The sequence below is a fragment of the Helianthus annuus genome, chromosome 15 (genome assembly GCF_002127325.2).
Source record: "Helianthus annuus cultivar XRQ/B chromosome 15, HanXRQr2.0-SUNRISE, whole genome shotgun sequence".
Lineage (NCBI taxonomy): Eukaryota > Viridiplantae > Streptophyta > Magnoliopsida > Asterales > Asteraceae > Helianthus > Helianthus annuus.
The window spans coordinates 136,913,382-136,939,655 of record NC_035447.2 but is presented as its reverse complement, the minus strand read 5'-3'; the positions used below and the strand labels follow the sequence as shown (position 1 = coordinate 136,939,655).

The following is a 26,274-nucleotide window of genomic DNA, read 5'->3' as shown; positions in this document are numbered from 1 at the left end:
GTACATATTTCTTACTGCTTTATATTTTCAGAAAATACAAAAAGATTTTGATTTCTGTTTTATTTTCGATAAACCGATGTCTGAGTTGCTGAGTTTCAAAATCTAAGTAAGCTGATTGTGTTTCTGAAAATAAAACAAGTTCATTAATTTGAAACTTGAAATTTCTAGAAAAACTTCAAAACAGTTTGTGAATATCTTCAAGGTCATTAATTTGAACTTGATTGATTAACTGAGAGGGATTTGGATGTGTAGGTTGTTAAAATCTTTGTAATAGAGATAGTTTACGATCTGATTTGTTAATATTGTCAAAACTATGAAGTTTGTTGACAGGGGGAGTGTATTAGAGAACATGTTTAATGATTTCGAAAATATTGTTACTTTTGAATGTTTGAGGATTACAGGAAAAATCCAGACTACGATCCCAAGAGCTGAGTCTAAGGGGGAGTCTGAAGACGAGCTCAACGAAAATGAAAGCATACATAGAGCCAGATATCATTTCTGGAAGAGCTTGTAGCCGGAAAGCAAGGTGTCGATCCCAAAGCACGGAAGCTTGACGAAAGGGGGAGCCTGAAGAGTTTACCAAAAAGGGGAAGCTGAAGCTGAAGACAGATCCACCGGGATTCTGTTTAAGTAAGGAGGAGTTTGTGTTGCTAAAGACATGTTAAAGCTTCAAGAAGACTCAAAGAGAGAGAGAAAGAAAAGATGTTACAAGTTGACTACGGATTGACTACAACAATATCCAATGGGGAGTCTGTTAATGCATTATCTGTCTATCGCCTCCGTCAATCTAGTCCGTAGCAGAAACCGAAGAAAATGGGAGTTATATTGTTATTTTAATGAGAGTTAGTCAAAAAGGCAAGGTGGCATAATTGTAATTAATGAGATTCCTCATTAAACTCCTTGGCCTATAAATAGATCTCTAGGGTTTCTCATTTAGGACTTTTGCCATTTTCACATCTTGGAGAGCTAGAGACTAGAGAGAGAAAGTTTAGTGTTCGTGATTCAGGTGCTGTACGTTTTCAGATTATCAAATAGAATCACGTTTATATTACGTCTCGTGTGTTCGGTCGCGTTCGTGTACGGATTCCGCACGTTATACGTTCGTTTCGCAATCGTTTCGGAGTCAAAACCGGTCCTACACTTTAATCACCATCTAGCAAGTTCATATAATGTTTAACATCATTAACATAAACAATCAACAATCAAGAAGCATAATAACACTTAAACAACATGATTCATGGTGATTTTTAGTTTTATGTTAAAGATTATGTTCTTGATCATTAGTGTTCTTCATGATTATTTGCTTGTATCATCTTTTAACCAAGTAAACAAGATGTAAAATGGGATTAAGATGATCTCACTACTAGCTCAAGGCTAGGGATGAACACAAGATGAAGATGATGATGAATGTGATGGTTAATAGCTTGTGAGAGAGGTCCTTCCACTTCCAAAGGCTCCTAGCTCCTTTGTTAAGCTCCTTACACCTTGTGATCACTTGGAAATTGGATGGAATGAAGTGAAAAATAGTGGTGGTGTGCTTGTTGGTTTCGGCCAAAGACAAGAGGGAGAGAAGAGAGAGTTGTGTGTGTTGTGTTGTGTGAAAAATGAGAAGGTTAAGGTCTTGAGGTTACTTATAAAATCCTCCAACAACATGTAATATAATGGGTAATATGTTAACAAAAGTTCTAGACAAGATCATATAAAATAAGCAAAGAAATCCAAGTATGGGCCACCCTTGGTGACCGTAAATAGGAGGGGGGTATAGATTAGGTTGTAATGGTAGTTTATTTAGTTAGTTGAAATCTAATGGTTTAGTTAGGTTATAAGTTGTTATGATGTTATATAGGGTGTTATGATGTTCGGGGACCATAACTAGCTTAGAAATGATAAAACAATGCTTCTAGTGAAAATTTGGTGTTTCGGGTAGTGTCCGGTTGTTCGGTTGGTTACCGGTTCGTTAAGGTGCTAAACTACGCAGGTTAGTGTGCTTTATGTTACCTTTTGTGACAGTTTTGATTCCCGACACTTAGGAAAGCATTCTGGACCATTTAACCATAATTCTGCATGATATTAAGTTTTTTAAAAGCTGAAATTTGCTGAATTATGCAGAATTCTGCAGTTTATGTGAGTTTTAGGCACTTTTCTGGCACTTAAACTATCACTAGGAAGGCAGTTTTATGATCCTTACTTTCCTACACACTATACTAGTGTAACTCTTGGTTTCTGGCTCATTCTGTGTCTCAATACCATGTTTGTCTATGTACTGAACTTCGTCAGCATTTTTCTAAATTGTCTGATAATTGTGCTAACTTTGTTTTGTGCATCATTTGAGTCAATAAGTGTTGCATGCAGTAATGATACATTATGCAATATGTGATGCACATGTATGTATATGACAATAATCAGAAAACATTCATGTCATAAATGTTAAATCAGTACAGTCATTAAGGCATAAATTACTGTCTAATTATTGTACGGATACATGCAAATTTGACAATTGTCACATTCTCGATGGTTTCTCCAAGTATTTTCAAATTCGCATAGCACCGGAGGACCAAGAAAAAATAACTTTTACATGTCCCTACGGAACTTTTTCTTATCGACGCATGCCTTTTGGTCTATGCAATGCCCCGCTACGTTTCAACGTTGCATGGTGGCCATCTTCCATGACATGATAGAAAAAATCATGGAAGTTTTCATGGATGACTTTTCTATCTTTGGAAATACATTTGACCAATGTCTCGATAACCTTGAACGAATGTTATCCCGATGTGAGGAAACTAACCTCGCCTTAATTGGGAAAAATGTCATTTCATGGTAACCGAAGCAATATAGGTGATTTTATAGGCGATTTATCAAAGACTTTTCGAAAATCTCTAGACCTCTAACAACATTACTTGAAAAAGATGCACCATTCATCTTCGACAAGGAATGCAATAAAGCTTTTCTTACCCTCAAAGAAATGCTAGTCAATGCATCAATCATGATAGCACCCGATTGGAAACTACCTTTTGAAATCATGTGTGATGTAGCGCGTGATACGGAAACGAAGATCGAACACGTTGATTCTAAGAATACCCGCGAAGATCTTTCCCCAAACCCCCAAATTCGTCCCCCAAAAGACAAGAATTTAAAAAAAAAAAGTCAAACAATTATTTTATAAAACTCAAAAAACTATCCCCCAATACAAATTACATGAGAACTTATATAGAGTTTTTATGATCAACTCAATGGACATAAATTAAAACGAAACTTAATGGCAATGGGTCGGGTTTGGGACGGGTTTAGGTAATCCCAAACCCAAACCCAGTTAGATATGCTTGTCCCAAACCCGTCCCAAAACCCATCGGGTTCTAGCGGGTAAATAACCATCGGGTATCGGGTATACCCGCGGGTTTCCGGTAAACCCGTTAATTTAAAAAGATTACTCGTTGGGTATACTCATCTCAAAACCCATTGGGTATCTATCGGGTAACTATTAACCGGTTACATTTTGTATTGGTATTATAAAAATATATATCAAATAGCTACAATGTATACGGAATATAATACCTATATGTGTAAAAAATGGATGTATTATATATATACATATTTAATAATATAAAAGAAATTATATCGGGTATATAACCGGGTAAACGGGTCTACTTTATCGGGTAATTGGGTCGGGTAAACGAGTATATAACTAATCCCAAACCCGTCCCAAACCCGCGAAAAAAATAAAAACCATTCCCAAACCCGTCCCAAATCCGTCCCAAACCCGATTAACCGACCCCAAACCCGTCCCAAATGTGTCGGGTTTCGGGTTTACCCAGCGGGTTCGGGTTTGATTGCCATCCCTACGCTGGACCCCCCCGTTACCATAGTAGGACCATCACCCTTAACGCTATGACTTTTGAAACTTGATTCGTCATCACCGGCTCCCATGATCGTCGACTCTTTTTTGTGGTCTTGTCTAATGGTGAGCACACTACTGGTACCACCCGAATCATCGTCGCATGCCCAAGAATATCATTGCTCATCCTCGTATTCATCAAAACATGGTAGAGTGTGGTACAAGCGATAATCCCTCTCACAAGCCATTTTGAGCCAGGAATTTAGCTCTGATACCAACTGATGTAGCGCGTGATACGGAAACGAAGATCGAACACGTTGATTCTAAGAATACCCGCGAAGATCTTTTCCCAAACCCCCAAATTCGTCCCCCAAAAGACAAGAATTTAAAAAAAAAAGTCAAACAATTATTTTATAAAACTCAAAAAACTATCCCACAATACAAATTACATGAGAAATTATATAGAGTTTTTATGATCAACTCAATGGACATAAATTAAAACAAAACTTAATGAACACTAAATGTGGATTTATTTCATTACATAATTGAGTCGACACTTGATATTCCCGCATTAATGTGCGACGCAAGCGACTTTGCAATTGGAGCCGTCTTAGGACAACGAAAAGAAAAACACTTTCACCCAATATACTATGCAAGTAAAATTCTTAACGATGCTCAAGAAAATTATACAACAACCGAAAAAGAGTTACTAGCCATAGTATTTGCTTTTGATAAATTCCGTTCTTATCTTGTTCTTTCTAAAACAATAGTCTATACGGACCATGCCACCATTCGATACCTCTTCAAAAAACAAGATGCCAAACCACGTTTGATCCGGTGGATTCTTCTCCTCCAAGAATTCGATATTGAAATAAAAGATAAACGAGGAGCTGAAACGTCGCCGCCGATCATCTATCTCGCTTAGAAGATCCCGCTTTGGAGCTAACTCGGGAAGAACTCATCAATGAAAAATTCCCCACTGAATCCTTGGAGATGGTCGAATATCAAGAAGAATCATGGTATGCTGACTATGCTAACCACCTTGGTAGTGGTCCACTTAATTAAATAGTATGGAATGGTTTAGCTTAAGCTTAAAAAAAGACCGTAAGGGACGATTGGATGATATGAAGAGTCTCGTGATCGAACAGAACACTTGAACAAGGATGATCAGCGATTGTAACTCAAGGATGATTGACATTTCCCTTTAACGATTCGACGAATAGAGTCACAAACCGAAGACACGGGAGCCATCGTTTCTAAATTTCTGATCAAAGTGGGGAGCTAAACGTGAGTAAATGTTAGTTTTTTATTCTTTGCTTGTGGAATATTAATAAAGTTTAGACCAAATGATAGTTTTTTTTATTGTTCTTCAAACTTTAAAGAAATTAACACCTTTGCTTGTGAAAGGAGCGGATGCCATTGAAATCCGCAACTAGTGGTTCATCTAGAGTTCATAATTGTTTAAACTATTGCCTAGAAACAATGTATAATTTTCTAAACCACTAAAACACAAAAAACAATTAGGACATAATAATTCGGGCATAATAGGCGTATTCATCGATTCAGTTTCAAGTTATTCAAGTAATTGAAATTAAATTTTTTATTTTTTTTACTCAGAATTTAATTTGATTGATTTAGATAACATTGAATCCTAGAGAAAATAAATTATCTTATGTATTTTATTGAAAAAAATAAAATAGTATATAATACGAATAATCTAGTCAGTTCAGAATTCATAGATTCGAATTCAATTAACAAAACCGAATTCAGAATACGCTTAATTAACATTTGGGTTTTTTGGAGTCCTGTTTAAATAACCCCTATGGCCTATTGTCACACTTTGCAGTTTGCACCAAATTTCTTGCTTCTTGACACCAAAAAATCCATAGAAATCTATGTGCTTTTACGCCAAAAATAAATATAATTTGTTATCATATAAGCAATGCTCTCGGATCCAGAAATCTTTGCAATACTCACAAGTCCATCCGGTTATGTGTTTACGTTAAGTGTTGATTAACGTAACAGAATGCAGAGGCTGTTTGTCTCTGTATCATTTCATTGAACCATCAAAGGCAGCATCACCCATGTTAGTAACTTTTCAAGCTTAAATCGAGGAAGATCATCATTTAAAAATTATACTTTTGAATACTAGAAGAACTTAGAGGAGGAGAGATAATGAGGTTGGTATGCAATTTAATAAATATTTAGTTTTACTGTTGAATTCTCATCATTGTATGCTTTTAAACATCTACCTGAAACTGTTGGGCAGAAAGAATGCGCAAAAACTGAAGAAACATGGTGATCCACTTCAGCAGCCGAGGGCATGACTGTAGGGCTGGTCTACAAAAGCAAAGCTACAGTAGCAGGCCGAAACAGATGTTTGAATAATCAGGAGTCGACTTCGAAAGCAGGGCTATTTTATGAAAGAACACTTGTGATCAGAGCTGTGATACCATTTTGTACATATAAAACTGGAACTAAAATGAAAAGTTGAAGCAGAAAATAAACAAAAAAACATGCAACACCTAGTATCCATGAAATTAGTTAAGCATCATTAAACGAACATGTAAAGGTTTTGAACTCATAAAATACAAATTGCCAAATCACTATTTTAGTTTCTCCCAGACTATGTCATCTAGGCAAGAGTGTCCATCAATTCTTTTGGCACAAGCCTACCTATCAACTGAACCATGCTTTTGTCTAGTGAACCAGCTGCGATTTGATGTATTAACAACGATAAAGTTGAAGCATCAAGGGAGTAACCTCTTCCATCCATTTCATGTAAAAGCATCTCTACATCATCGTAATTCTGGTTATTCAGATGTAACACCCCGAAAATATAAAACCTTATGTTAAAATTATAAATTATAAATAAACGGAAATTTACTAACTAGAAACTTCTAACCTAGTTAGTTGATAAACTAGAAATAGCTAATGAAGGGTTAAAGCCTACTAAATAATGTGTAGAGCAAAGTAGAGGGGCCTGAATTGTCAAAAACTAAAACTTATGTCACAATTAGTAACCAAACACTCCAAAAATTTGAGTGTTGGTCGACCAGAAAGCAGCAGGGGGCGACACCCCCATTCCAAAACCCTAAACTCACAAAACAATCAAATTGAAAGCTCAAATCTGATCAAAAACGAAGTCTAAACATAGATTAGTGATCCTCATCACGAGAGGATTCCAAGGTATGTAAAAATTCGTGTTAATTCTTCGTTTGAAATTCTCATGATTTTAGAAAATCTGAAAATTGATGTTACATGTGTGTTATTGGGCTTAATTAGAATTGATAAGGTGTTTAGAAGTGAAACCTAACTGATTTCATGCTAAACCATGACCAAATTCAGGAAAACTCCATGAACACCTTGAAGTGGGTTGTGGGTTGTGGGTTGTGGGTTTTACATGATGATGATGAACACTAGGGTTTAGATGGCTATCCTAGTGTAAATTGATCATAGAAGATAATTTCTAGTAAGAGTATGATATATACATGCTTTATGAGAGTTTCGTTGATGGTGAGTTAGCCAAAAAGTGAGCTAAGAACTTGAATATAATGATATGAAAATTCTGCCATCAAGGTGTTTGTAGAAATGCCTCAAAGAAGGCTGATAAATAGAAATTTGAAGCTTTAACGCCTAATTAAGATGTTTCGGTATATTATGCGAAATGATGTCTAAAGAGGGTTCTAAACATGTCTTGAAAATGAACTCTATAGGACAAGATACCGGGACGTCGAGTGGACAAGCCGGTGGTGATTCTCGTTTGAAGGGCGTGCGCTAAGGTACGTAACATGACTCGTTACATTATGTGAAATTAGATCATTGTAGTTGATTATCAAAATTACTAGTTATTATGAATTGAAGCGATGGCGTTGTTGCATTGAATACTTGGTTGAATAATAAATTAAACTCGTTGGTAGTTGTCATAAAGGAAGGAATTCCATAGACAAGCCAAACGGGTCAAATAATCAAGTAAAACATGATCTACATTCCGGAATATGATAGATTGTTGTATGTTGTTGGTTATATTATGACGTGCTAGAAATATCAGACTTTTATTGCATTGATAATGCAGAATACTGAAATCCGAGAGTTGGAATTTTGGTTGAAATGCTTAAACCAAACAAAAACATGAATTCCCAGGTGCTACCGTAAATTACGGTGTCGCCGTAATTTACGGTAGAGATTAATGATTTACGGTGGTTTTCTACTGAATTACGGTGGATCCAAGAATTTCCAGCACTCACCGTAACTTACGGTGGCACCGTAAGTTACGGTGGAGCCTGGAAAACTTTTATATTTTTGTTATTCTCAATATGATGTTAAGCCTTGATATCTTATTATTTATAAATGTCAAAGCTAATGATTTATTGGTTGATCATAGGTAATTAGGTGGGTCACATGGATGGCGATCAAGTGAATTGATGATGAACCGAACACTCCACTTCGAAGCTTCCTCTATGTTTTGAACTTGTTAAATTGTTGTTCTTTGGTTGTAAACAAATTCTTAAACGACTTAGTACGTTCTACCTTAGTCCTTAGTAGACTAAGATGTGTAATATTTTTGAAACTTATGTTAAGCTATCATCTTTTGTTATAAATTTTTGTATAAATTCAAGGGTGTTATATGTTGGTAATCAGAGCCACAGGTTGTCAATAAGTGTTCGGTTCAAGCTTGATCGACCATCCGGTAAGAACTAACTTCTGTTAATAAATTTTATATTACGTAAAGAATGAGTAATGAACAAATAAGCATGAAAAGAGCAAGTAAGCTCATTTAAATACAAGAAATCAAAAGCAAGAACGATCAAATCAAGTTGTGAACTTGATTGAAATCAAAAGCAAGAACGATCAAATCAAGTTGTGAACTTGATTGAAATCAAAAGCAAGAACGATCAAATCAAGTTGTGAACTTGATTGAAATCAAAAGCAAGAACGATCAAATCAAGTTGTGAACTTGATTGAAATCAAAAGCAAGAACGATCAAATCAAGTTGTGAACTTGATTGAATCAAAAGCAAGAACGATCAAATCAAGTTGTGAACTTGATTGAATTAAAGCAAGAGCGATTAAATCAAGTTATGAACTTGATTGAATCAAACAAGAACAGCATGTGTTATAAATGGAATGTTTTAACAACTTGTGTAAACATTTCAGAAATAGAGATGGCTGATAAAGGTAACGATGATGCGGTGCCAAGAGTCACCGAACAAGTGAGGGAAGTGATTGCCGAAGAAGTTGGAAAGGCAATCGAAAACAGTCTGACAGGCTTCATTGATAGAATTCAAAACACAGTTCTATCAATGGTAGAAGATAGAATCAAGAAATTAGAAGATGACTCAAAACTTGAAAAGGAAAAACATGGAGGACGGAAACCTTGTTCATACAAGGAATTCATGGCTTGTAAACCACCGATATACAATGGGGAGGTTGACCCAATAGTGTGCCAAAGATGGCTAAGTGATATCGAAGGGGTATTCGAGAGGACCCATTGTGATGTAGATGACTATGTAGCCTATGGTACGGGTCAACTAAGAAATCAAGCAAAAGATTGGTGGGATAACAAGAAGAGAGAGATCGGTATTGAAGCTGTTAAGGTCATGACTTGGGATGAATTCAAGACGCCATTTCTGAAGCATCATAGCCCCAAAGCGGTTATGAATAAAATCAAGGAAGAGTTCATGCAGCTCAGGCACAAAAACGAGACCATAGACAAGATCACGGCAACGTTTATGGACAAAATGAAGTTTTGTGACGATCTAGTGACAAACGAAGAACAAAAGATATACTACTATCATAACATGTTGAGTGCCGAGTATAGGGAGTTTATCACCCCTTCCAAATACGAGACCCTTACCGAGATTATAAATGATGCTCGGGAAAGGGAAATCGAGCTGAAAAAAAGTATCGAAAGGGGTGAACGGAGAGCACATGATGTAAATCCAAGCCCTACTAAGAAGGCACGAACAAATGAGAGCGCAAGGAAATCTGATACGAAAGGCGGGTCACCAAGTTGCAGAATTTGCGGGAAGGGTCATAAAGGCGAATGTCGTTACAAGGATAAGCCTTGTCCTATATGCAAGAAAACGGGACATATAGCCATATCGTGCTCGGAGAAGGTGACAGTTTGTTATAATTGTTATCGAACGGGTCATAAGAAGTCTGAATGCCCGGAATTGGTTGAAAAGAAGGATGGGCCGGAACCGAAGGGTGAAGCCCCTAAAGCCAAGGCAAGATCTTTTCAACTAACCGCCGCAGAAGCAAAGATTGAACCTGACGTGGTCTCAGGTATATTTACTGTAAACTCGATTCCTGCACGTGTGTTATTTGATACGGGTGCGAATAAATCCTTTGTTTCATATGGATTTATTCGACATCCTTCATTTGTTCTAACTAAATTACCTGTGCCCTTAGAAGTAGAGATAGGTAATAATAAAAGTTTTATTGTTTGCGATGTATGTGAAAATTGCAAACTGAGCATTGACGATGAAGAATATTTGATAAATCTAATCCCGATGTCGATGGGAGAATTTCAAGTCGTCGTTGGGATGGATTGGCTATCTCGACACCATGCAAAGGTCGTGTGTTTCCGTAAAGAGATAAAACTGACATCTCCGAGCGGGAAACACGTCACCATCTATGGCGAAAAAGGAGGCAATCCCATAGTATGCTCAATGTTGAAAGCACACAAGCTAATGAAGCAAGGATGCAAGGCATTTATGATATACGCTAATGAACCCAAAAAAGAATCACGAAAGATTGGAGATGTACCGGTAGTACGAGATTATGAAGATGTTTTTCCGGAAGATTTACCGGGGATACCGCCCGAACGGGAAATAGAGTTCGGGATCGAATTGATTCCGGGCGCGAAACCCGTAGCAAAAGCCCCGTACCGACTTGCGCCGTCAGAATTACAAGAATTGATGTCCCAAATCCAAGACCTGCTCGACAAGGGATTCATAAGGCCGAGTGTGTCTCCTTGGGGCGCACCGGTATTGTTCGTGAGAAAGAAAGATGGGAGTATGCGCATGTGTAATTACCGGGAGTTAAACAAACTCACGGTAAAGAACCGATACCCGCTCCCGAGGATAGACGATTTATTCGACCAACTACAAGGTGCGAACTGGTTTTCCAAAATTGACCTTAGATCGGGGTATCATCAATTAAAGGTCAAAAAAGAAGATGTGCCGAAGACGGCTTTCCGCACGAGATACGGACATTACGAATTCCTCGTGATGTCATTCGGGCTAACAAATGCACCCGCGGCTTTCATGGACCTCATGAACCGGGTTTGCAAACCAATGCTGGATAAGTCGGTCATCGTGTTTATCGACGATATATTGGTATATTCGAAAAGTGAAGCTGAACACGCACATCACCTACAAGAAGTGTTAGAAACCCTTAGACGAGAGAAGCTATACGCAAAATTCTCTAAATGTGCCTTTTGGTTACGAGAGGTACAATTTCTTGGCCACATTATAAGTGCTGACGGAGTACTGGTGGATCCGTCAAAGATTGAGGCGGTGTCAAAATGGAACCCCCCAAAGAACCCTTCTGAAATTAGAAGCTTTTTGGGACTTGCGGGGTACTATAGGAGATTTATTCAAGATTTCTCCAAGATTGCGTCACCACTAACAAAGTTGACCCGAAAGAAAGAAAGATTCATCTGGGGAGTTGATCAAGAGAAGGCGTTTCAAACGTTAAAAGAAAGATTAACTCAAGCTCCGATATTGACACTACCGGACGGAGTTGAAGACATGGAGGTTTATTCGGATGCTTCACTATCGGGACTCGGTTGTGTATTGATGCAACGGGGCAAGGTGATAGCCTATGCCTCGAGGCAATTAAAGATACACAAACAGAAATATCCCACGCACGATCTCGAGTTGGCGGCGGTAGTGTTTGCATTAAAAATATGGAGGCACTACTTGTACGGAGTAAAGTGCACCATATTCACCGACCACAAGAGTTTGAAATACTTCTTCGATCAGAAGGAGTTAAATATGCGACAAAGGCGATGGCTGGAAACGGTGAAGGATTACGATTGCGAAATACGTTATCACCCAGGAAAGGCTAATGTAGTGGTCGATGCGCTGAGCCGCAAAACGGATTATACCCCGATACGGGTACGATCAATGCAACTGGTTGTGACTTCAAGTTTGTTAGAACGAATTCGGGAAGCACAAGATGAAGCTGTAAAGGCAGAAACCTGGAAAAAGGAAAGGATTATCGGCCAAGTTAAAGACCTAGAGGTAGGCAGTCACGGCCTAAAGACTCATTTTAATAGAATCTGGGTCCCTAACACATGTGGGGTTAAGAAGCTTCTACTTGATGAAGCTCATAAATCCCGTTATTCCATTCACCCGGGAGCGACCAAGATGTATCATGACTTGAAGAAAAACTATTGGTGGCCCGGTATGAAGCGAGACACCGTGAAATACGTGGAAAAGTGTTTGACGTGCCTACAAGTCAAGGCGGAAAACCAAAAACCATATGGTAAACTTCAACCGTTAGAAATCCCGGTTTGGAAATGGGAGCAAATTACGATGGACCTATTGACCAAACTGCCCAAAACAAGTCGTGGTTTTGATGCTATTTGGGTAGTCGTGGATAGGTTAACTAAAAGCGCTCACTTTATTCCCATTCGTGAGACTTATACATCTGAGAAAATGTCGGAGGTTTACACCAATGAAATCATAGCAAGGCATGGGGTACCGATATCCATTGTGTCAGACAGAGATACCCGGTTTACTTCGAAATTCTGGCGTGAATTCCAAGAACAGATGGGAACTAAATTGTTCCTTAGCACTGCTTACCATCCACAAACGGATGGGCAGAGCGAAAGAACAATACAAACATTGGGTGATATGCTACGGGCTTGCATTATTGACTTTGGGGGTAGTTGGGATGTCCATTTACCCTTGGTCGAATTTGCATATAACAATAGCTATCACGCGAGCATTAAAATGGCCCCGTATGAGCTATTATATGGCAGAAAGTGTCGGACTCCGGTATGTTGGGGAGAAGTGGGTCCGCGAGGGCTAGCACCAACTAATATAATCCGAGCTACAAAAGCGAAAATCGACATAGTTCGGGCACACTTGAAAGCGGCTCAAGACCGGCAAAAGGCATACGCAGATAAAAGAAATAGGCCGATTGAGTTTCAGGTTGGCGATATGGTCATGCTAAAGGTTTCCCCATGGAAGGGTATTATTAGATTCAGAAAAAGGGGAAAGTTAAGCCCAAGATTTATTGGGCCATTTAGAATCACTGAACGGGTTGGTAAAGTGGCTTATCGACTTGAATTACCCGAAGAGTTGAGTGGAATTCATAGCACATTCCACGTATCACATCTTCGAAAATGTTTGGCCGACGAAACTGCTCATATCCACTACGATGACATCGAGGTGGATAACAGCCTCAACTATGCAGTAAAACCAATTGCGATTTTAGATCGTAAGGAGAAAAGTTTGAGGAACAAGATAATAAGCCAAGTCAAAGTCAAATGGGAGCACAGAAAAGGGTCAGACACTACATGGGAGTCCGAGGAAGAGATGCGACGACTCCACCCTACATTATTTGGTACGTAATTCGGTTTCGGGGACGAAACCCTTTTTAAGGGGGGTGGACTTGTAACACCCCGAAAATATAAAACCTTATGTTAAAATTATAAATTAAAAATAAACGGAAATTTACTAACTAGAAACTTCTAACCTAGTTAGTTGATAAACTAGAAATAGCTAATGAAGGGTTAAAGCCTACTAAATAATGTGTAGAGCAAAGTAGAGGGGCCTGAATTGTCAAAAACTAAAACTTATGTCACAATTAGTAACCAAACACTCCAAAAATTTGAGTGTTGGTCGACCAGAAAGCAGCAGGGGGCGACACCCCCATTCCAAAACCCTAAACTCACAAAACAATCAAATTGAAAGCTCAAATCTGATCAAAAACGAAATCTAAACATAGATTAGTGATCCTCATCACGAGAGGATTCCAAGGTATGTAAAAATTCGTGTTAATTCTTCGTTTGAAATTCTCATGATTTTAGAAAATCTGAAAATTGATGTTGCATGTGTGTTATTGGGCTTAATTAGAATTGATAAGGTGTTTAGAAGTGAAACCTAACTGATTTCATGCTAAACCATGACCAAATTCAGGAAAACTCCATGAACACCTTGAAGTGGGTTGTGGGTTTTACATGATGATGATGAACACTAGGGTTTAGATGGCTATCCTAGTGTAAATTGATCATAGAAGATAATTTCCAGTAAGAGTATGATATATACATGCTTTATGAGAGTTTCGTTGATGGTGAGTTAGCCAAAAAGTGAGCTAAGAACTTGAATATAATGATATGAAAATTCTGCCATCAAGGTGTTTGTAGAAATGCCTCAAAGAAGGCTGATAAATAGAAATTTGAAGCTTTAACGCCTAATTAAGATGTTTCGGTATATTATGCGAAATGATGTCTAAAGAGGGTTCTAAACATGTCTTGAAAATGAACTCTATAGGACAAGATACCGGGACGTCGAGCGGACAAGCCGGTGGTGATTCTCGTTTGAAGGGCGTGCGCTAAGGTACGTAACATGACTCGTTACATTATGTGAAATTAGATCATTGTAGTTGATTATCAAAATTACTAGTTATTATGAATTGAAGTGATGGCGTTGTTGCATTGAATACTTGGTTGAATAATAAATTAAACTCGTTGGTAGTTGTCATAAAGGAAGGAGTTCCATAGACAAGCCAAACGGGTCAAATAATCAAGTAAAACATGATCTACATTCCGGAATATGATAGATTGTTGTATGTTGTTGGTTATATTATGACGTGCTAGAAATATCAGACTTTTATTGCATTGATAATGCAGAATACTGAAATCCGAGAGTTGGAATTTTGGTTGAAATGCTTAAACCAAACAAAAACATGAATTCCCAGGTGCTACCGTAAATTACGGTGTCGCCGTAATTTACGGTAGAGATTAATGATTTACGGTGGTTTTCTACTGAATTACGGTGGATCCAAGAATTTCCAGCACTCACCGTAACTTACGGTGGCACCGTAAGTTACGGTGGAGCCTGGAAAACTTTTATATTTTTGTTATTCTCAATATGATGTTAAGCCTTGATATCTTATTATTTATAAACGTCAAAGCTAATGATTTATTGGTTGATCATAGGTAATTAGGTGGGTCACATGGATGGCGATCAAGTGAATTGATGATGAACCGAACACTCCACTTCGAAGCTTCCGCTATGTTTTGAACTTGTTAAATTGTTGTTCTTTGGTTGTAAACAAATTCTTAAACGACTTAGTATGTTCTACCTTAGTCCTTAGTAGACTAAGATGTGTAATATTTTTGAAACTTATGTTAAGCTATCATCTTTTGTTATAAATTTTTGTATAAATTCAAGGGTGTTATATCAGATATCCTAGGAGAAGAACACGGTAAGTAACATTATTTGGTGGAAAGCCACTCTCACCCATTTTAAGAAACATACCCTTTGCTTCCTTTAGCTGACCTTCTCGACAGAGGCCACTAATCATTATGTTAAATGTTCGCACATGAGGTTGCAAACCTTTTAAAGTTATGTCATGGAAAAGAGCCTTTGCTATATCAAGCTTCCTACATTTGCTTGCACCTTCAATAAGAATATTGTACACCACAATATGAGAATTTAGCCTGCTATCACCCACCATATGAAACAAAGAGAGCGCCTCATCAACTTTATGGTTGTTGCAAAGACCGTCTAATATTATCCCATAAGTGCATTCATTTGGAATTAGGCCTTGTGATTGCATCTCATCAAAGAGTTTGCGTGCAGCTCCACAACGTCCGACCCGAAACAATCCCTGTAACATACCACTGTAAGTGACTATATCAGGTTTCAAACCTTTTCTTGTTATTTCATGGAACAAATGCATGGCCTCTTCGATTTTCAAACTCTTGCAATACCCATTCAGTAAACTGTTGTAAGTAACAACATTAGGGACTAGACCTTTAGAAGTAAGTGAATCAAAAAGTGTCCTTGCCTTGGTCATTTCACCTCGCAGACAGTAACCATCTATCAGTGAACTGTATGTCACTATGTCAGGAACCTCGCCTCTCTCAACGATGATGTCTATAACAGCCTCCGCTTCATCCACCCTACCTTCCTTGCAAAATGCATCAACTAATATGTTAAAGGTTCGCAAACTAGGAGAGATCCTTAGATCCTCCATTTCTTTTAGCAGCTTAGAGACCTTGTCCCAACGACATAAGTTACAAAGGCCATGAATCAGAGAGGTGTATGTAATGACATTTGGTAAAATGCCTTTGTGAGATACCATTTCATTGAAAAGCTTGAAAGCATCATCTATCAGTTTGTCCTTGCAGAGACTATCAATGATGGTGCTATATACAACAACATTAGGCTTGCAGCCTCTTTCATCCATGAGCCTAAGCAAACCAACAGCAATATCATTATTTCCAACCTTGCAAAGCCCTTTAATCATAGTGGAATATATAACTACATTAGGTTCACAGAGTTTGTGCTTGATGAGCTTCTTGAACAGCCTCTCTGCCTCGATAATCCTATCTTCACGAATGAGTCCATCTAAGAGTGTACTAAATGTGAAGACATAGGGTACAACAGCTCGCCTGAAGCAACAGGCCAGGAGTGCAAAGCCGTCGTTGGTGCGAGACATCTGACAACAACACTTGATGGCAATATTCATAGAGTACTCGTTAACAGGCACTCCAATGAGACACATTTGTTTGAAAAGATAGAGACAAGAAGAAAAATGTTTCATTTTGGAAACAGCATTCAACAACTGATTAAACTTAACGACAGATGGGAGGGGTCGTCTCTGTGTCATTTCATCGAACAGGTTAAAGGCATGATCCAAGCTGGTAACTTTTTGATACCTAGACAGCAGAGGACGATCGTCAATATTTGAAAAGGAAGTGGAGTGAAGAAGAGAAGCTAGAGAAGTGGAGTGAGGAGTGAATTGTAAACATAATCGGGAAGATGAAGGAAGAAGGAAGGAGGTGGTGATGAAACTACCTGTGAGTTTGATGAAACAATGAAGACGTGAGTTCAAACGAGTGATCATCGTTGATTCGTTGATGATTCCGTTACAGAGAGACGTGAATTGATGCTTGAACCAAACACACAGTCGCTGATTTGATTTCGGTTTGGTAAGAAATGTAGAAAGCATGCCCTGGTAAAAGGAAAGGAAAGGAAGAGATAGGGTAAAAGGAAAGAATGCCCTATTAAAAATGAAGACAGGAAAGGAAAGGAATAGATAGGGAAGGGGGAAAGAAAGAAAAACTAAATAATTTAGGGGCTCTTTTAGTTTCTGAATGGTTATTAAGAGGCTACCTTTTAATGGAACTATTAAGAATTTTACCAATGAGAAGGTAGAAGAATATGACATGTGATGATTTACCATTCAGAGGTTTCCTCTTAACCATTAAGACTTGAGGTTACCTCTTATTCATTCAGAGGTTTTAAACCATTAAGAGGTAGCATCTTAATGGTTATTAAGAGAATACCAAACAGTCCCTTAGTCTCATTTTTCTTTTGTTTTCTTTCTTTTCCTTTTTTAAATGAAACTCGAAAACACGACATGTTTTATTTTTCTTTCTTTTCCTTCTTTAGATTAAACTCTAGAAGACAAAATATTTTTACTTTCTTTTTTATTTTCTTTCCTTTCCTTCTATTAGTGGACTCTTGGAACAATATAACATCTGATAAAAACTAAAGAGAAAACAGATAAAAACTGAATTCCCCTATATCATTCTATTCAACATTACAATATATAGATAAAGAAAACCATAAACCCTAAAGCCCATAAGTAATAGGTTGGGCCTAAAATGTCTGGTTTATAACACTTCCCCTCAGACATTTAGAATTATACACAGTTTAACGACATACTTCAGGATGATGTTAAATAGGTACTTCTAGACCTGAATAAATAGACTGATACTACTGGATCATCTATGCTGCCTCATTAAAAACCTTACTAAGAAAACCCAGTAGGACAAAACTTAGTTAAGGGAAAAAGAGTACAGCGTGTATAATTCTCCCCCTGAATTCAACAAACATCTTTCAATCTACGAAGACCGATCTTGTGTGATAACTGCTCGAAACTGCTTCTAGGTAAAGATTTTGTGAACAGGTCTGCTAGATTTTTACTTGACTTGATCTGACGAACATCGATTTCCCTTTCTTTCTGCAAGTCATATGTTGAGAAGAACTTTGGTGAGATGTGCTTTGTTCGATCACCCTTGATATAACCTTCTCTGATCTGAGCTATGCAAGCAACATTGTCTTCATAAATAATTGTCGGCTCCTTCTTGATCTGTTCTAATCTGCATGCTTCTTGTATGTGATTAATCATTGATCTCAACCACACGCATTCTCGACCAGCATCATATAGTGCTATCAATTCGGCATGATATGATGATGTTGCTGTAAGTGTTTGCTTAGTTGACTTCCAAGAAATTGCTGTGCCACCGTATGTGAATACATAACCTGTCTGAGATTTTGCTTTGTGAGGATTTGATAGATATCCGGCATCAGCATACCCAACAAGCTGGGACTTTTGATCTTTCTGATAGAAAAGACCTAAGTCTTGTGTCCCGCAAATATATCGGAATATATGTTTTACACCATTCCACTGTCTACGTGTTGGATTCGAACTGTATCTCGCTAGTACATGTACTGCAAATGCAATGTCAGGTCTTGTGTTATTTGCGAGATACATAAGGGCACCGATCGTGCTTAAGTACGGTACTTCTAGACCAAGTATTTCTTCGCCTTCTTCTTGAGGGCGATAAGGATCCTTGTGTGGACCTAGCGGTCGGACAACCATAGGTACGCTAAACGGATGTGCTTTATCCATATTGAAACGTACTAACATCTTCTGGATGTAGTTTGATTGATGGACAAATGTGCCATTGCACAGATACTCAAATTGTAGTCCGATACATAATTTCGTCATACCAAGATCTTTCATTTCAAATTCCTTCTTTAACAACAAAGTAGCTTTCTCTATCTCTTCAGGAGATCCGATGATGTTGATATCATCAACATAGACTGTTATTATAGCGAAATTTGAGAGTGATCTTTTTATAAAAACACATGGACTGATCACATCAGACTTGTATCATTCTTTTTCGAGATATTTACTAAGTCGATTGTACCACATACGACCAGATTGTTTGAGACCATATAAAGATCTCTGGAGCTTTATAGAACACATATCTCGAGATGTTGATTTTAATGCTTCAAGCAATTTTAATCCTTTAGGGATTTTCATGTAGATGTCATTTTCAAGTGTCCCGTATAAGTATGCGGTGACGACATCCATTAGTCTCATATGAAGTCCTTCAGAGATTGTGAGGCCGATTAGGAACCTAAGGGTTATCGCATCCACTACAGGGGAATACGTTTCCTCATAATCAACTCCTGGGATTTGGGAAAACCCTTGTGCTACAAGTCGAGCCTTATATCATACAATCTCATTCTTTTCATTTCTTTTTATTGCAAACACCCATTTATAAGCTACTGGTTTGACGTCTATGGGTGTTCGGACTACAGGTCCGAAAACATGTCGCTTTTCGAGCGAATTCAATTCGACGTTTATGGCTTCTTGCCATTTTGGTCAATCATTTATGTGCATGCACTCTTCTAAAGTTTTAGGTACGTAATCATTTTCATTGATTACATCCGTTGCTATAGCATATGCGAATATATCATCAACACGTGTTTTATTCCGGTTCCACATTGTACTATCTTGTACATAATTAATAGAGATCTCATTTTCGTTCGGTACCGGTGTTTCTCCTAAAACTTCATTTTCCTCTGGATTCATAGTTGTCTCTTCTGGGACATTTACCTCTACTGGGGTTTCACTTATAATCTTTTGTGAGTTTTCACCAACTACGCTACTTTGCTCTTTTCGTTTCCGTGGGTTTTTGTCTTTGGGACCGATTGGTCTCCCACGCTTTCGTTGTATAGTAATCGCTTCTGGGATTACTTCAATTCGAGTAGGTGCATTTGATGCTGGTACATGTGACTTTGTCACTCTATTCGTGTCTGTGAATGCATTTGGTAATTCATTCGCTATTCTTTGCAAATGTATAATCTTTTGGACTTCATATTCACATTGACCACTTCGGGGGTCGAGATTTGATAGCAATGATGCATTCCACGTTATTTCTTGTGTTACCAGTCTTTCTTTGTCCTTATCTCCCCCTAAGACTGGGAACATTGTTTCATCAAAATGACAGTCAGCATACCGTGCTGTAAACATGTCTCCCGTCATTGGTTCTAAATATTTAATTATGGACGGGGAGTTAAAGCCAATATAGATACCCAGTCTTCTTTGGGGTCCCATTGTAGTACGTTGTGGTGGCGGTATTGGTACATATACCGCACAACCAAAAATTCTAAGGTGGGACAAACTTGGTTCTCGTCCAGAGACCAGTTGCAATGGGGAGTATTCGTGATCAGCAGTTGGTCTCAATCTAATCAGTGCAGCGGCATGCAAAATAGCATGACCCCATGTAGAAGATGGTAATTTACATCTCATTAAGAGTGGTCTAGCGATTATTTGTAATCGTTTAATCAGAGATTCAGCTAAACCATTTTGTGTGTGAACGTGAGGTACTGAATGTTCAACATTGATCCCAATTGACATACAATAGTCATTAAAAGCTTGAGATGTAAACTCTCCCGCATTATCCATCCGGATGTTTTTAATTTGATTATCCGGGAAATTTGCTCTCAATTGTATGATTTGAGCTAAAAGTCGGGCAAATGCTACATTCCGAGTAGCTAAAAGGCTCACGTGTGACCACCTTGAGGATGCGTCAATTAAGACCAAGAAATAGCGGAATTGTCCACATGGTGGATGAATGGGCCCACAAATATCCCCTTGGATTCTTTCTAAAAATGATGGGTTTCATGTATCAATTTAGTTTGTGAGGGCCCAATTATAAGTTTGCCCAGAGAGCATGCTGCACATGATAAGTCTTGTGGTAGCAAAACTTTTAAGTTTTTGAGAGGGTGCCCGGTTGCACTTTTGATTATTCGTCTCATCATTATGCTACCAGGGTGACCTAGACGGTCATGCCATATATTGAATGTGTCTTTATCTAACAGCTTTTGGTTACTCACCATGTATGATTCAATAGGATTGATATTAGTACAATATAATCCAGAGGATAAGGCTTCTAATTGTTCAACAATTGTTTCTTTGCCATTTTTGTTTGAAGTAATTTGAAGATATTCAATATTATGTTCAGATATTGTTTTTAGGTGGTAACCGTTTTTTCGAATATTTTTAAAGCTAAGTAAATTTCTTCTGGATTTACTAGAATATAATGCATTATCAATAGTTAGTTGGGTACCCGAAGATAATATTATGTGTGCTCTGCCGGAGCCTTCGATAAGGTTACTGACACCAGATATAGTACTAATCGGTGTCTCTGCCGGAGACAACTCAGAGAAAAATTTCATATCTTTGAGAATAGTGTTAGTACTACCGCTGTCTACCAGACATTCATCACCAATAATAGCTCTGCTGGAGCTAGTATACATATTTCTTCAGGAAATAAAAATAAATAAAAGTTAATACAAAGAAGTAAAATGAAACATTGCAAGAGTTTCAAAATACAAAGGTCACAATATGAAAAGTAAAGCATAAAAGGTACATTATCCTTATGCGTTGAGATACCTCAATGAGGTGTTTAGGGGTGCGACATGTGCGGGAACAATGATTTGACATCCCACATTTATAACAAATGTTGCTTTGGTTCCCGCTATTTTTCCCTTTTTAAAGGTCGCCCCGTATTATGTCGACTCGATTCACCACCGCTATTTTTAGTGTTCTGGGACTCTCGATCCCATGTATATCCCCGTCCTCGACCACGACCTCTGCTGGGGCCGCGGCCTCTACCTCTACCTCGTCCACTTTGGTAATTGGCCACATTCGCTTCAGGGAATGGGCTTACACCGGCGGGTCGCGATTGATGATTTTGTAGTAGTAGCTTGTTGTTTTACTCGGCGACCAGAAGACATGATATCAATTCAGAATGTTTAGTAATTTTATGTTCCCGGTATTGCTGCGACAGGAGCATGGTTGAGGCATGGAACGTTAAGAATTTTTTTTTTTTCAAGCATGTCATCATCGGTTATTTTTCACAATTTTAACTCAGAGGTAATGCGGAACAAGGCAGAATTATATTCACTGACAGTCTTAAAATCCTTCAATCATAAATGAAGCCATTTATAGCAGGCTTTGGGGAGTAAGACCAACTTCTGGGGGTCAAAACGTCCTTTGATGTTTGTCCATAATTCAAGGGAGTCCTCAACAGTTAGATATTCCCGCTTTAGATCTTCGTGAAGATGATGGCGGAGGAATATCATAGCTTTCGCTTTATCTTGAGGTGAAGTTTGATTACCATCAATAATTGTCTCCCCCAAATTATTTGTCGTCAAAATGAATTTTAGCATCAAGAGTCCATGGAAGGTAATTATTACCCAAGATGTCAAGTGCGGTGAATTCAAGCTTTGATAAATTCGATATTTTATCTACAAAGGAAAGAATCATGGATTTAAAATATCTTTATATATATTACGTGGTTTTATGGAGAACTTCAGGTTCTCTATATGTATGCCGTTTTAATAATAGAGTAGAAATTTAGAAACTGTTGTATGATTTCGTATTGTAAATATAAATTGTGTATTAATAATTTAATTAAACATTTGAGTATGATAAATATTTAATTAAAATATCTTTATATATATTACGTTACTTGGAAAAACAAAACTAATAATTATACTTAAAAGTTATTTTATTTATTATCATTATTATTTTTAAAACCGTTAAGTGGTTTTATGGAAAACCATCAAATGCAAAAACCACAACTGTTTCTGATCATCCCATTTATATTGTATTTCTCTTCACGCACAAACTTAGAGCATTCACATTTTATCCATCAAAATATGTGAGGGGGAGTTTTTATATTTAAAGGGTATAAAAAGTGGTTATGAGTGGAGGAGAGAGAAAATGTTACTGTTCATCTGTATATTTGAGGGGACACTGTTCACCCACTATAATTTTTTTAATATATATTGATAATGATTGTGAGTGAAGGAGAGAGAAAAATGTAATGATAATATTATTTAATTGAAAGGAGAGAGAAAAATGTAATGATTATATTATTTAATTGAAAGGAGAGAGAAAAATTATTTGTTTTTAGTGGAAATATATTGATATAGGAGTTGTTTTTTAGTGGAATGTATGTATAATTTGATGGATTGGATATGAATGCTCTTAAAAAAATCCCCTAAAATAACGGTTGTACCCGTTAGTCATCATCTTCGGCTATTAACATCACCGTCGTTCGTCTACATCATCTACAGCCGCCGGAAAAATTTACGAAAGAGAGAGAGATGCAGGTGTGGTGCACATTTGTCCATCATCCCCTCCGGCCCTCGCCGGCTGCGTTTTATTTTTCGGACGAAACCGACTCTTCGCCGATCATTCTAGAGATAGCGGGAAGCAGAGAAGTGGAAGGTGTCGACTGCCATCCAAACCGGCGGACCTCCGGACAACCTTCAAGTTCTGCATGACGGCGGTGCAAGTCCGCCCAACCTTCAAATCCAGATCCACCGTTTACGTTGAAGATACCACATCTTTATGTTTTGATCGAAAGATTTTGAAATGGGTAATATTATTGTTTACCTTCAAATCCAGATCCACTGTTTACGATACATCTTTCTTTGTTCATGGTGAGATATTTATATATGTGTATATATATCGTTCCAGTTGTTCATGGCTGCAGTTTCGGATATTTGATAGGAAAAACCCTATGTTGTTCTAAGACTACATGTTATGGTGATGGACCATCCTTGGAGGATGATCCGCCACGTAGGCGCCACATCATAGTCCTCCCAAGGATGGATCATCCTCCAAAACTAGGGGCATGGGAGGATGGTCCTAGTCATCATCCTCCACCACTTTTATATTTTTTTTATTTTTAAATCTTCAACTTTTTTTAAACATTTAACAAATAAAGTAATAAAATATTTTAATTAATATTATAAAACATTACATAAACATAAAAAAAAAAATTTAACTTAAAAAAAATAAACTAAAAAAAACATAAACTTAAAAACCTAAAGTTAAAAAAAAAACTTAAAAATATCCTAACATATTAAAATAAGCTACTAGTCGTCGTCTTCCATGTGGTGGGCGGGTTCGTTTTGAGCGTTGTTCCAAATATACTCCACCAAGTCCGCTTGTAGGTTGTGATGTGTGTACTCGTTACGTAGAGCGAAGGCGTTCAAATCTTGTTGTTCCTCACTAACTGGAACAGAATTTCCAGTAGACGCGTTTTCGTCGTAATCGCATATCGCTCTCCCTTCGTCTTCAATGATCATGTTATGAAGGATGATACAAGCGTACATAATGTGTCGTAACCTCCTTGGTGTTCGCGAACGTGCTGGAATAGAAATGATGTGCCATTTTTTTGTAGAACACCAAAAGCCCGTTCAATATCTTTTCTTGCGCCCTCTTGAAACTTTGCAAACTTTTTCCTTTTGTCGTCGGTCGGGTGCGGGACAGTTTTAACAATTGTCGAGTACGTTGGGTATATCCCATCGGCTAGGTAGTAACCTCGCCTGTACTCCACACCTGAAACCGTAAAGCTTGTGTCTGAACCTGTACCCGCCACTACATCATCAAAAATCTGTGACTGGTATATGATGTTGAGGTCGTTGAGTGACCCGGGTAGACCAAAAAAAGTATGCCATATCCAGAGATCCTGTGACGCAACAGCCTCTAGAATGATAGTCGGATGTCCCTGATCTCCCCTAGTATACTGACCTTGCCATGCAACCGGGCAGTTCTGCCACTGCCAGTGCATGCAATCAATGCTCCCGAGCATTCCTGGGAAACCATGTCTCTGTTCGTGTGCCTGATATAATTTTTGAACGTCGTTTGCGTTCGGTTTCCGCAGGTATCGCTTGCTATACAATTTGACAACCCATTGGCAAAACTTGTACAAACATCGACGTGCGGTTCTTTCAGACATCCTAATGTACTCGTCTAATGCATCTGGTGCGTAACCGTACGCAAGTTGGCGAATGGCCGACGTACATTTTTGTAAATTACTGAAACCCCTTTGCCCTCTAGCATCGTTTCTCAATGTAAAAAACGGATCAGACTAGGCCATGTCGCCTGCAATACGTAAGAACAGTTGACGACTCATGCGGAAACGACGTCGAAAAATCTCGGCTGGGTACACGGGTTCGTCGGCAAAATAATCGGCTACTAGTTTATCGTGGCCGGCTATAAATTTAGAACAAAACATAAATGAAATTAATTAAAACATACATTTTAAAATCTACATAAAACATAAGGAAAATAAAAATTAAAATACCTTCTTGGTCTCGGTTATATTTTGCTCGTCTGGTTAGCGGTTGGGACGACCCTTCAGCGGCCGCCATGAACACCTGAGCCGCGTTCATAATCATGTTGTGCATAATAACATCCTCTTCCGAAGATGATGAATACCACTCGGACGAAGACGATGAAGACATAGAAGAAATTGAAGAAATGGAAGAAACGGGTGAAGCCATGATAATTTTTTAGTGAGAGATGGGGTGGTAGCGGGTAAAAAATGGTACAAAATATGATGACTTTTTATAAAAAGGGAAGAGTGGTTTATAAAATGTAAGAGAGATGGGGTGGTAGTGGGTGAAAAGTTGTGAAAATGGGGGTTAAAGATGTGAGTATTTATAAAAATGGAAGTGAAATGGGTGTATTTTTAAATTATAGCCGTTGGGATTTTTTTTTTTTATTAATTTCAAACGGTCAAATTTGGGGGGCCCACCATATTCGCATCGTCGCCAACGTCTAGATTCAGACGGAGAGGACGGGGACGGTAGGGGGCGGCACGGTGTTTGGACCGTCGCCGACCCGCGACGGGCCGGGGCCGACCCCCATACCGTGTAGCCTAAAGGCCAGATTAGAGTAAACCTATTTATGTTAATCCAAAGGATGAGATCTATAAACTGATTTGATTTTTTTTTAATAGAATAAAAATTTGCTTCTTTTCGGTGATGGTAGATCAGATGAATGAAAAAAAAAACGTTTTCTAATTTGCAATTTGTGAACCATTTTACAATTAGCACTTTGTAAATTCGGAACATGTGATTCATCTTTTGGAAATACGTATGTATGCAAGGAAAAAAAACAGTGTGGAGATTTGGATGACGTGTACCCGGGTGCAAGAATCAATGTTATGTTCTGCTGCGTGAAGCGATTCCAAACTCCGGTCAGGGATGTTAATTCCGGTGTAGAGGCAAAGGTGCTGATAACGTGATAAAAACTAAAGAGAAAACAGATAAAAACTGAATTCCTTTATATCATTCTATTCAACAT

At 38.1% G+C, this 26,274-nt stretch overlaps 2 protein-coding genes across 2 annotated transcripts; both read right to left on the bottom strand.

Moving 5' to 3' along the window:
* Window positions 1-6,310: 6,310 nt before the first annotated feature.
* LOC110912591 (putative pentatricopeptide repeat-containing protein At1g12700, mitochondrial) lies at window positions 6,311-16,927 on the bottom strand. Its single transcript, XM_022157362.2, has 3 exons — window positions 16,878-16,927; window positions 15,261-16,738; window positions 6,311-6,655 (listed from the first exon to the last, which is right to left on the bottom strand). The coding sequence occupies exons 2-3, from the start codon at window positions 16,687-16,689 to the stop codon at window positions 6,468-6,470; spliced, it is 1,617 nt and encodes a 538-aa protein (XP_022013054.1). The 5' UTR covers window positions 16,690-16,738; window positions 16,878-16,927; the 3' UTR covers window positions 6,311-6,467.
* Window positions 16,928-25,054: 8,127 nt separating this feature from the next.
* On the bottom strand, window positions 25,055-25,470 carry LOC118487536. Its single transcript, XM_035984473.1, has 2 exons — window positions 25,271-25,470; window positions 25,055-25,179 (listed from the first exon to the last, which is right to left on the bottom strand). Exons 1-2 carry the CDS (start codon window positions 25,467-25,469, stop codon window positions 25,055-25,057), a joined length of 324 nt encoding a protein of 107 aa, XP_035840366.1. The 5' UTR covers window position 25,470.
* Between the last annotated feature and the right edge of the window lie 804 nt (window positions 25,471-26,274).

Coding starts and splice junctions, on each gene's coding strand:
- LOC110912591 (XM_022157362.2), bottom strand. CDS start 16,689: ATGACACAGAGACGACCCCTCCCATCTGTCGTTAAGTTTAATCAGTTG. Junction 6,656..15,260: donor CCGTGTTCTTCTCCTAGGAT/ATCTGATATAAC, acceptor TCGGGGTGTTAC/ATCTGAATAACCAGAATTAC.
- LOC118487536 (XM_035984473.1), bottom strand. CDS start 25,469: ATGGCTTCACCCGTTTCTTCCATTTCTTCAATTTCTTCTATGTCTTCA. Junction 25,180..25,270: donor ATATAACCGAGACCAAGAAG/GTATTTTAATTT, acceptor CTAAATTTATAG/CCGGCCACGATAAACTAGTA.